General features: G+C 47.3%; 1 protein-coding gene across 4 annotated transcripts in view; it reads left to right on the top strand.

Annotated features, from left to right (window-relative positions):
• Positions 1-8: 8 nt before the first annotated feature.
• RNF115 (ring finger protein 115) overlaps positions 9-12,508 on the top strand; it is a 71,521-nt gene continuing 59,021 nt past the window's right edge. For 2 of the 4 annotated variants that reach the window (XM_058660156.1, XM_058660155.1), the window contains exon 1: positions 9-314. In XM_058660156.1, coding sequence (XP_058516139.1) covers positions 213-314 — 102 coding nt within the window. In that variant the 5' untranslated portion in view covers positions 9-212. The remainder of the gene's footprint in view (positions 315-12,508) is intronic. The other 2 variants (XM_004581840.4, XM_058660157.1) reach the window with 2 other exon arrangements.

Below are 12,508 nucleotides of genomic sequence, written 5' to 3'. Positions count from 1 at the left end.
CGGACGCGCCTTCCTGCGCTCCTGGGAGCCGGAGGCGGGACTCGAGGGCTCCGTCCGCGCCGCCCGCCTCTCCGGGCCCGGAGGACTCACGTGACCGAGGCGGGCTGTGGAACGGCGGGCCGCGTTGAGGCGGCGACCGCAGTCCGGGACGTAGCGGCCTGGAGAGGGACGGACCGCTTGGCCCTGTCGGACAGCCGCGGCGGAGGAGAAACATGGCGGAGGCTTCGGCGGCCGGGGCGGACGCGGGCGCCACCGTAGCCGCGCACCGGTTTTTCTGCCACTTTTGCAAGGGCGAGGTCAGCCCTAAACTACCGGTAAGAAGCCCGAGTCCTCTGCGCCGGGGACCTGCTCAGCTTCCTGGCCCCGATATTCCGGAATTGGGTCCTAAGCCTCCCGGTATACACCTGACTGCACTGACGTCGGTCACCCGAGTGCCTGCCCTGTACCCGAGCACCCTCCCTACCACGAACCCCTACCTCCCACCCCCCCCAGCGTCACGACCCTGGCCCCCCGCATTCCAGCCCAGTCCTCATTCCCTCTCCGACTCCTCCACCTGCTCCTCATTCCCTGCCCCTGGCTACCTGTCGTCCTCTTTGTGTGTGTCCCTTAGCCAAGTCCTCCCCTGACAACTTTCCCCTTATGTGCCCTCTTCACCTTGTCTACTTCTCCCGATGCCACCCCCTCCCCCAGTACGCTTTCCGCTGCTGCTTCTCGCCTTCTCTCGTTTCCTTTTCCACTTTTTTTTTTTTTTCACCAGATCCTCTTCCCCCCCTCAACCTCAGTGGAGCAGAATAGCGGATGGCTGAGGCTGGCCCCTCTTCGGCCGCCTCTGGGGAGGGTACAAGAAGCACCAGACAGGTTTGGCAGGTACCTGGGGAGAGGGGGTTTCGTCCTCCTTCTGGGGTGTTTGTGAAAGTGAAAACAGCTCTGTGCTAATGACTCTGAGACTACCAGCGCGCCTCTCTCGCCTTTCTCGAAGGAAATGGCTTTGGGATTGAGGCAAGACATACTGCTGGAACTTAGTGTCTCTGTTGGTTGTCGCCCTTGCCGAGCGCCCTCTACCCCCACCCCCTTTACCGAAGAGGAAGATCCAGGACAGATGTTGGGACGGCTTCCTCTGACCTCACACTGGTTGTTTTTGCCACTTTCTGCCAGACTGTCAGCCCCCTACAGAGGTAGTGTTATGGTTTGTAAAGAAAACGCTTCGGCTGCAGCCTAGCCAGCCCCCGTGCCCCGGATCCAGAAACTGTTTTGGGTTGGGTTCTAACTACTGTGGGGAGACCCTGCAGGTTGAGTGTTAATCCTGCGTTTGGCTTAGTTGCCTTTAAGTAGTCCTGGTGGTTCTTTTCCTTGCTTGTGGAAGTGTCCTGGTTCAGTGTGTACTCGGAATATCTCATGCAGTTTTGAAGTCCTGCTGAAGTGTGTCCCTATCTCTTCTTAGAAAACACTGTGGACTCCAGTGAGTGGGTGTTTGATAGCCTTTTCACCTAACAGCTCCCCCCCCAGTGGCGTTTGCTTTCTTCTAGTTGCCTCATTCCCCTACTGCATAATCATAGTTTCATCTGCACGCTGCTTAGTGTTGCCTGTGGATTTTGATGTGCTTCTCTGCGGTTTTTGGCATATTTCAGTGTTGGGAAGAGCAGTGCCTCCCCCGCCCCCACCCGCAGTCGACGGCAGAGCCTCCAGGATTCTCTGACTACAGAGAGGGACTCTGGAACTCAGGCAGTGTGTGTGTGACCAGTGGCATGTCGTTCACCCGTGTGCCCTATTGAACCGCAGCCTTGGCTCTGCCTATCTCTAAGTGGCTCTTCGCTGTTTTGCCTTCAAAAGCAAGGAGACTTGGTTTCAATTTCCATGGCTTATTATATCTTTTCTTCTTGTTACACATCTTGGAAGGGATCATTTGAGAAGGTTTTTTAGGTGTTTTTCTAGGCTTTAGTAAACTGCCTAAAGAAGTTCTGAGTGTTTTTAGTCTGATTTATTAATTTTGAGTCTTATTTGTCAGTTGAGGGACAATTGAATATAACCAAGTGTTTCTTATACACAAATGGTGTTTCCTGCTGGCTGTCGTAGGAGTGACATGGAGGAATATGTAATTCTTACTTTAAAGGACCTCATAGTTTCTTTGGGAAGACCAGACAGACATAGAAGTGGCCCCCTAGTCTGCAGCAGTGTGTTGTAAGGAATGAGGACGGCACCATGAGGTGATTTTTGTCATCCTGTGAGCATCAGAGTATATTTAATCACAGTGCAGCTGGGTGACAGGGTTATGAAACCACCATTGTGTATATGATCTGTTATTCACTAAAATGTTGTTACATGGAGCATGGCTGTCAAGTGGTTGAGGATGGACGGTACTCTTGTGACTTTAGAATTCAGAGAGAGGTATTCACGTTGTGGAGCAGCACGGTAAGCCACTGCCTGCCCTATCAGTTGGTTTGAGACTTACCGTTCCACTTCTGAGGAGCCTCCCTGCTAATGTGTCTAAGAAGGCAGTACAAAGTGTCCCAAGTATTTATCCCCTACCACTCCTGTGGAAGCCGCAGATGGAATTCCTGACTTCAGACTGGTTCATCCCTGGATGGTGTGGCCATTTAGGGAATGAATCGGGATGGAAGATTTCTCTTCTCCCTGTTTCTCCCTCTTTCTGTCACTCTGCATTTTAAATGAATGAATGAATGAATGAATGAATGAATAAATAAAATGTTGGTGAGGGGTATGGTGGTATTATTGTGGTTATCCAAAGTGTGGCAGATAAGGTGGGATTTAAATTGAGTCTTAAGGCCTGGTGAGGTAGCCTAGCAGCTAAAATCCTTGCCTTGCATGCACCAGTATCCCATATTAGCATTGGCTCGTGTCCTGGCTGCCGCATTTCCCATCCAACTCTGCTTGTAGGCTGGGAAAGCAGTTGAGGGTGGCCCAATGCTTTGGGACCCTGCACCTATGTGGGAGACCTGGAAGAGGCTTCGGTCTTCTGGCTTTGGATCAGCACAGCTCTGGCTGTTGCAGTCACTTGGGGAGTGCATCATCGGATAGAAGTTCTTCCTCTCTGTCTCTCTCTCCTCTATATATCTGACTTTCCAATAAAAATAAATAAACCTTTTTTAAAAAAATGAAGTCTTGAAGTCTAGATAGAATTCAGACGGAGAATACCAAATATTGGGAGGCAGAAAAATGAAGGGAAGGGGATTCAGTAAATTTTTTTTTTTTATAGGTAAGTGGACTTCTGTACATCATGTTTATGTTGTATATATACATTGTGGGGTGGCTAAATCAAGCTATTTAATATATCTGTTAGCTCACAAACATCATTTTTAAAAAAGATATATTTATTTTTATTGGTAAGTCAGATTTACAGAGAGGAGGAGATACAGAGAGAAAGATCTTCCATCTGATGCTTCACTCCCCAAGTGACCATAATGGCTAGAGCTGAGCCGATCTGAAGGCAGAAGTCAGAAGAAGCCTTTTCCGGGCCTCCATCGTGGGTGCAGGATCCCAAAGCCTGCTCTACCAGACCACAGGCAGGGAACTGGATGGGAAGTGGAGCAACTAGGATACAAGCTGGTGCCCATATGGAATCCTGGTAGTTGCAAGGCGAGGACTTCAGCTACTAGGCCACCACACTGGGCCAATGACCATCTTTTTTTTTTTTTTTCTTTTTTTTGTGATAAGAACTCTTAAACTCTACTGTCTTAACAATATTAAAAAATACAATATCTTATTGTTATTTGTGGTTGTCATGTACAATAGTGATTCATTGCTGTTAGGCGTTTTAGGGAAAAGGCACAGTGAGGTCAGGATTAGGTGAGTCAGTGAGTTTGGTCTTGTTTCATGGTCATTGTTATATACTTAATCTCATAAGAAAGAACAGGTCAGTAAGTGGTTGGTTCAGTGCAAATCTCTCTCTGCTACTGAAAAACCAGTTCTAACATTGATAAATTACTAATATCTCTGTGTACATACACGCATACACAAACACATACAATGTTATTTCATTTTTGTTTAAAGATTTATTTATTTATTACAAAGTCAGATATACAGAAAGGAGGAGAGACAGAGAGGAAGATCTTCCATCCGATGATTCACTCCCCAAGTGAGCCACAATGGCTGGTGCGCGCCGATCCGAAGCCGGGAACCAGGAATCTTCTCCGGGTCTCCCACACGGGTGCAGGGTCCCAAAGGTTTGGGCCGTCCTCAACTGCTTTCCCAGGCCACAAGCAGGGAGCTGGATGGGAAGTGGAGCTGCTGGGATTAGAACCGGCGCCCATATGGGATCCCGGGGCACTGAAGGCGAGGACTTTAGCCGCTAGGCCACGCCGCCGGGCCCATACAATGTTATTTCAATTTTTATTTTCATTTTATTTGAAAGAGGGGTGGAAAGAGGGATAAATAGATGGGTGAGCAAGGAGAGATTGTCCATCTTCTGATTTACTTCCCAAATGCCCACAACGGCCAGAACTGGACCAGACTAACGCTGGGGATCTGGAATCCTCCCTGGGTCTGCTAGGTGGGTGGCAGGGACCCCAGAACTTGGCTCTTCACCTGTTGCCTCTCAGGATATGCCTCACCAGGAAGGTAGCATTGGAAGTGGAGCTGGGGGGCCCTGTTAGGTAGCTTAGTGGTAAAGTCCTTTCCCTGTATGCCTGAGATCTCATATGGGTGCCAATCTGTATCCTAGCTGCTTCGCTTCCCATCTAACCCCCTTCGTGTCACCTGGGAAAGCAGGTGTGGGAGACCTGGAAGAGTCTCCTGGCTCCTGGCTTTGGATTGGCTCAGTTCTAATTGTTGCGGTTATTGGGGAGTGAACCAGCAGATGGAAGATCTTCTTCCCTTTCTCCTCTCTTTGTAAATCTGACTTTCCAATAAAAATAAGTACATCTTAAAAAAAACAAGTGAAGCTGAGACTCCCTCCTAGGCACCCCGCTATGGACTGTGAGTGTTCCGAGTGCTGTGCTTAGTGTGTGATCTAGGAGATGGTCTTCCTGTAGGTCCAGAGCATGTAGCAGGCATGCATCGTTTCTTGAATTTGTTGAATGTTATGGAAAATCGGGGTGTGTTTCTCAGGATAGCCAGGCCCAATTTGCCATGAATGAAGATTTTCTTAGTCTCATTTTAGTTTGTGTCTCAAGAGGATTCTAATTCTTGTGCATAGTTAGATATTAGCAGCTCTCACCCATGAGTATAATCTTCGCCACCAAACATCAGAGATGGGGTGCTGTGTTTACCCGGGTTTTCTTTTTTTAATTAAAAAAAAACTTTAATCAGAGACAGGAAGAGGGAAGAGAATGAATGGAGGAAGGGAATGAGTGGGGGGAGATAGAGAAATAGTAGGGGAGAGACAGAAGACAAGGCTAGAGAGAGGCATGTGAGAGCTCCCTGTGGGTCCCCGGGCCACAGGATCTGCAGTAACAGGGAGCTGCATTCAGGAACTACAGCCGGGAATCGAACCCACACACTCTGGTGTCAGACATGGATGGCTGTGGTGTCTTCACTGTGCTGCTGAGCCGAAGTGAAAATTTTTTTTTTAATTTATTTATTTTTATTGGAAAGGCAGATCAGATTTACGAAGAGAAGGAGGGACAGATCTTCCACTCCCTGGTTCACTCCCCAAATGGCACAGTGGCTGGCCAGAGCTGAGATGATTCAAAGCCAGGGTGCAGGGGCGGCTTCCAGGTCTCCCACGTGGGTGCAGGGTCCCAAGGCTTTGGGCCATCCTGGTTTCCTAGGCCACAAGTAGGGAGCTGGATGGGAAGTGGAGCAGCCAGGACACAAACTAGGACCTGTTTGAGTCCCCAGCATTTGTAGGGGGAGGATTTAGCCGTTGAGCCATCGTGCCAGGCTTGCCAAAGTGTTTTAATCAGCTGTACTTGTTTTATGCACTCATTAAGTAGGGAGAACTGCTTCAGAGCTGTTCTTCCCTTACTGGTTTATTCACTCTATTGCAGAGCTGTACATGCTCAGTGGGCCTACCGCACAGGATGTTACCCTCTCATTTCTTCTCCCTGCCCCAGTCCCTAGGGTTATAGCACTTGTGGATACATTTGGGTAAACAAGGATTTGCTCAAGATGCCTCTCTAACTACCCATAGGTTTTTGTTTATCATTTCTTTTGTCCTTTTACTTTGAATGATTCATGGGTCCAGCTAACTCTAATGTCGGTGTCAGAAGAAATAATTTTGTTTCTAGCTTCCGAAAGATATGGTATGATGCTTGGTGCCAAAAAGGGTAGTGGGCTGAGTTCAGTGCAGTAACACTGCCGCTGCTCATCCTGACCCTCCTGTCTTCGCTTCAGAGGAGGAGATAGAGCTTTTGTTTGGATTCTCCCAGGTAAGAGCACACTAAGAAATGAGAAATCAGGAAGAGGATTTAAAAGTGAAAATATATTTAGTGGAACTATTATTTGCTTGACTTTAAGACTCTCCATTCTAAGTGAATATGGATTTAGAAATTCCCTTGTCTTACTAAAAGATTTTCTGAGGTGGGAGCTGAGGAACAGCGCATTGAGCCATTACCTAGGATGCTGAAATATCCCAGAGAGGTATTTAAGTAACAGTAACAATGTTATTGATGAACTAAGGGAAACAGTTTAGCAACTGTTATTGGTTTCCATTATAGCAATTGCATATAAAACAGTTTTTTTTAAAGTAGTGACAGTGTTTGCGTTCTTTATCTAAAAGGTTACAGTGGTAAAATACAGTGGTTGCCTTATAAAACTTGAAATACCATATCAAGGCCTTCGCAGTGGCATATCACACTAATCCTCCACCTGCGTCGTCAGCGTCCCATGTGGTTGCCGATTTGAATTCCAGCTGCTCCATTTCTGACCCAGCTTCCTGTTAATGGTCTGGGAAAACAGGAGAGGATGACCCAACTCCGTAGGCCCCTACACCAATGTGGGAGAATGTGAAGCTCCTGGCTCTCAGCTTTGGTCTGTCTCAGCTCTGACTGTTACAGCCATTTTGAGAGTGAACCTCAATTTCAAATAAAAAAAATTTTTAAATAAATAAAGTATCAGTAATTGTACTGTCTGTAAGATCTAGCATAAGAAATAGGTATTCATATGGTAGAAGGGTAATCCAAGCCTTGACATTTTACTAATAAATAGATTTCTATATTGGGGGCATTTGTGGGACTTTTTCAGTATCAGGAAGTTAAAAAAAATCATAAACTCACTACAGATGAAATTCCCCATTTTTCTGTGGGGAAGTTCCAACTGAATACAAATGCTTTGTGCTTCTTTATGGTTATTTGGCTTAGGATGACCTATGTGTGTGTTTAGGAAGTGAATCCTCCAGTCTGAGGCAGCCACGTCATAGCAGCGGCCTGAGCGCGCTGCCTTGCGGTTCCTCTCCTCAGCCATGCTAGTGAGCGACAGGGCAAGCAGTGCAGTGCAGCGAGTCAGGCTGGCATTTGGGATGCCCACATCACAGATGGCTTTCTAGTATTGAGTCCCACCTCCACTTTTTTTTTTTTTTGGAAAGTTTATTTAAAAAGTGAGGAAATCACAGACATACTCAGGGATACGATGGGCAGAGAGGGGAAAGGTAGGATAGAAATGATTCCACTGTGATCTTGTGTCTACAGCGAGAGACAGAGTGCCCCTCGTGAGCCTGGAAAGGGGACTAGTTATGTGAAAGCACCCCCAAGTCCCAGGAGAGGAGGGACATCCTGGGTAAAGGGTCCTTTGATTGGCAAGTAGGCAGACTTAGGTAGGTACGGTTACCAGTTCATGAATCTAAGCTCTACCTGCCTTCCCGTATCATCCCCTAAGAGATTTACCATCCCAATTCTTTTCTTTTTTTTTTTTAAGATTTATTTTATTTTTATTGGAAAGTCAGATTTACAAAGAAAAGGAGAAACAGAGAAATCTTCCATCTGCAGATTCACTCCCTGAATGGCTGCAAGCGCTGAAGCGGAGCCGATTCAAAACCAGGCTCAGGAACTGAGTCCCAAGGCTTTGAGCCATCCTCCACTGCTTTTCCAGGTGACAAGCAGGGAACTGCATGGGAAGTGGAACAACCAGGACATGAATCAGTGCCCACATGGGATCCCAGCACATACAAAGTGAAGACTTAGCTACTAGGCTACTTCACCAGGCCCATACCACTCCAGGGTTTGTTTTTGTTTTTGTTTTTGTTTTTGTTTTTAATTTATTGTATGTTTTACTGGAAAGTCAGATATATGGATAGGAGGAGAGACAGAGAAGAAGATCTTCGGTCCACTGATTCATTCCCTAGGTGGCCACAGTGGCCGGAGCTGAACAGCTCCGAAGCCATGAGCCAGAAGCTTTTTCTGGGTCTCCCATGCAGGTGCAGGTTTCTAATGCTTTGGGCCATCCTAGACTGCTTTCCCAGCCACAAACAGGGAAGCAGGGCTGCTGGGACACAAACCAGTGCCATATTGGGTCCTGGTGTGAGTAAGGCAGGGACTTTAACTGCTAGGCTACCTCAATGGGCCCACCACCCCAATTTTTAAGGGTTGCTAAAGAATATAGATTCTTCTCATCTTCTGTAGCTAATTCCTACTTATTAGGGGTATAGGCCTTGCATGTCCCAGGTTTGGAAACTTCTCCCAGTCTGATCTGATGGCTCCATCTCATGAGCCAAGCAAGTCTAGTTAGCGCCAGTGACTCTGTCCCCTGCATCATTATTGCCACTCTGAGAAGTTACTGGCCTTTTTCGTCTTTTGAAGTGACATCAGGGACCTTCAGAACAGGCCAGCTCATCCTTCATTTGCAGCTGGGTGTGATCCTCTCCCTTCACAGGAGTTAGCATAGGAGGGGACTCAACATACACTGTGTGTTCTAATGCCAGGACACACACCTTGGTCTCTAGTGCCTGAAATTGGAGATCCTATCCTGTCTGGGACCAACTGGAAATGAAAGCCCAAGTTTCTTGGTGACAGCAAAGGCCATCAGTGGCGGGTAGCCCTTCCTAGGCCCCTGGGTGTGGGTGCATGCTGTGAGTCTGACGGCATAGAACCCTTAGGCCCTGGCCTTCTGTCCCAGTCCAGAGCAGTGTTGCACATTGGATGCAGCCTCCCAGAAGCCATCAGGCACTGCCAAAGGCTGCCAGTGCCCTTTCGACCCTCAAAACCTTTGGCATGGGCATCAGGCCTATCACGGTGTGCTGCAGGTACGGCCTGCCTTGGACTTGTGCGGCCCTTGGCTTACTGCTCCCAGACCAGTGCTTTGGCTCCTGGTGGGTACAGCCTCCCTAGGACCCCAGCGTCAGAAGCTTGGGCTGCTACTCCCAGATCAGTGCATTGGTGCGCTGGAGGTTTGACCTAGGAGTCTGGTGTCCAACCCTGGCCTGCCGCTTCCAGATGTGTTGGTGTGCTGTGGATGTGACTCGCCTAGGACCTGATGGGTTCCTGGCCTGCCTGCTGTCAGATCAGTTTGTTGGTGCACTGCAGGTGTGGCCTGCCTAGGTCCTGTGCCATGTCCGCTTCTAATCCATCTTCCTGCTAATGTGCTTGGGATGCAATGGATGATGCATCCCAAGTACTTGGGTTCCTATCAACCCTTTAGGAGACCAGATGAAATTCCTGGCTTCTGACTTCAACCTGATACAGAACTGGCTGTTGTGGGTATTTTAGGAATGAGCCAATGAACCAGAGGTTGGAAAATCTGTTTTCTTACATGTGTGTGAGAAAGAGAGAATCTACCTTCCAAATGAATTAAAACAAATTAAAAATATAATGAACAATAGAGAAGATATAATGTAGAGCAATGGTTTTCAGTTGGAGGCAGTTTTTTTTTTTCTTTCTCCAGGGAACATTTGACAGTGTAGACGTTTATGATAGTCACAGATGCAGGATGGAGTTCGTGTCAGCTAGTGCGTAGCTAGTGGGTAGAGGCTGGAGATGCTGCTGAAGATTATTTTGCTCAAGATGGTCCTCCTTCCCTCCCAAGGTAAGGAGTTACTGGGCTCAAAAGGCCAAACATGCTAATGTTGAAAAGCCCTGGTATGCGTAAAAGGATAGATCAATGTCTTCTTGTACTACTGGTACTTAGGGTTTTGTTTTCTAATTTTGGGACTATGATGAGATTTTTCAGTAAGATAATTGAGACTGCATAATTTTAGCCAAAGCTCTAAAGGAAGGGATTGTTTAGAATAGAGGCCAGTGCTTTGCAGTGGTTAGTGGCTATTGTCATTCTGTTATAGCAGTGGATAGATTACTTTCTGTCCTTGTGGTTACTGAGACCAGAGAAATTGGTTTACTCCTCTCAAGTTACACATGGTAGGTCAACTTGTAAAAGAAAAGTATCCGAATTTTTTGTCAACTGGGAATTGAGGTAGTAGCAGTTCAGGTAATTTATTAAGATAGCTGGAAATTCCAGTTTGAAAACAAAACAAAAAGCAGACAAGAAGCTTGACTTAGTTTTTCTGTAGTATACTTTAGCATGCTTTATTTTCTGTGATTCTCTTACGTCTTTTAGAGTTTGTGCTTAAGTTGTAGTTTCTTTGCACTCTTGGTCAGGAGGGTGGATTGAAGTCATCAGTCCTTGTTCTGATACGAACTCTTCATGGAGCTAAATAATCTGACCCTCTTTAATATATCTCACTGTGAAATTGTACTTAGATATACTTATTGGAAGCTTAAATGAGCATTCAGATGCTTGAAGCTAGTACTTCTGATTAGAGGCAGGGCAAGAATGAGTGATCCTTATTTAAGGAGAAAGGGTCTTTTGTAAGTTGGTGTATTTCAGGCTTCTTTATTTAAATCGACGTCATGGGATTAGAATCAAGAATGTCATTTAGCTTCATTTTCCCTCCAACCGGTTTCCCCCTAAAAACTCATTACCCCACCCCTCATGGTTCCAGTTCCTGCCTTCCTGAATGATGAACTTGATCCCCAAAGCCCCAGTTGTAGACTTTGCCTAGCCTTTCCCCTGACCTCTGCCCCCCATTGCTGGGAGAGAAGGGCCGGCAGCTCAGTTTGAATGCGTGGAGAGCCCAGAGCAGCAGTAGGCTCTGAGGGGAAGGCTCCCCGCCGTGGTGAAGTGAGGGCTGCCATAATCAGGGATAACAAAGTAGGCCCCCAGAGCCAGAGCGATCTGGCAGCTTCAAACTCCTCAGATCCTCTCGTTGGGAGCAGTCACTGCTTGATGGTTCTTCTCAAGCCCCAGCCGCTGAGTGAAGTGGCTGACCTGCTGCAGCAAGGGTTTTGGGCACTGCAGCAACATGTTCTCCAAATTGCCTCTCATTCAGGTCCCAATACTGGTTTGTTTTCTCTTCCTGGCCTGCAACAGGGTCTTAGGCTTTGCAAATCTCTTAGTTTCCTCCATCCACTTCTGCAGCAGTGACCACAGCTTACACATGTTCTTGAAGCTGAGCTGCAGGGGCTCAAATTGGCAGATGATTGTTTGGCTGAACATCTTTCCAAAGAGAACCCCCAGGATGAGCCCCACTCCCCCCATCGGCCTGAATGTACCCAAGAGTGATCCTTTTTTTGCTTCAGAAGCTTGGCGAACTGCTCGAGTTATCTTTGGAGATATTTGATGTCCCAAGACTCCTCAGGGTTTTGCTCCAGATTCTGCTCCTCAGCTTCCTGGCACTGAGGGAGGTCCCCTTGCAGGTGCTCCCCCTTGATGGCTCTTTACAAGTCTGGGGGTCACCCAGAAAACCCTCGTAGCTCCAAGCCCGGCCCAACTCTCAGCCTGAAGGCGGGCCCACCAGGAGGGCCTTGGGAGCTGAGATCCACCTAGCCTTGGTTCCAGCAATCCCAGTCCATTGCTGCCTCTGCCCAGAGGGAGTGGGAAGGCAAAGTCTGAAGTTAGGTGTCCTGCCTTGGGGGAGTAGGGAAGCCAGGTGAAATGAGGAGAAATAGGCTCTTTAGCCTACTAAAGCCAATTTAATTATTTTACACGGAGGAGTTTAGGTTAGGCACCGAGGATTTTTCTTTTAAAAGACTTCCTTTTGAACTGTTAGTATGTCAGAATTTCTCTTTTTTATTTAAGATTGATTTATTTGAAAGTCAGTATTCCAGAGAGAGAGAAGGAAAGACTCAGAGAAGGAGATCTTCCATCTGCTGATTCACTCTGGATGACTGCAGTGGCCAGTGCTGGATGAGGCTGAAGCCGGGAGGAAGGAGCTTTTGTCAGGTCTTCCATGAGAGTGGCGGTGGCCCAAGCACATGAGCCATCCTCCACTGCTTTCCAAGTGCAAGGAGCTGGATTGGACGTGGAGCAGCTGGAACAGAATTCATTGTCCAGATGGGATGTTGGTGTCCCAGGTGGTGGTTTTACCCACTGGGCCAACCCCAGTATTTGAAAATTTCTTAGAGGTCTGTAGATGTGTTTATGCCAGGTTGAAGTGTGTTGGATCTGGTGCGTTTAACCAGGCATATTTCTCTTGTATCATGACTATGTTGTTCAGCTCATTGCTACATCACGGCTCAGGCCCATTAGTTTTTTAGTCTCTACTAATTACTGAAATAATGTCTGTCAAATGTAGGGGCAAATTCAGTGAGGGAACTTGTTTTAGTACTATACTGGCATTTAGTTT

This window comes from Ochotona princeps, chromosome 2 (genome assembly GCF_030435755.1).
Source record: "Ochotona princeps isolate mOchPri1 chromosome 2, mOchPri1.hap1, whole genome shotgun sequence".
NCBI lineage: Eukaryota > Metazoa > Chordata > Mammalia > Lagomorpha > Ochotonidae > Ochotona > Ochotona princeps.
The sequence above is the reverse complement of the archived record's forward strand: the minus strand, read 5'-3'. Positions and strand labels throughout refer to the sequence as shown.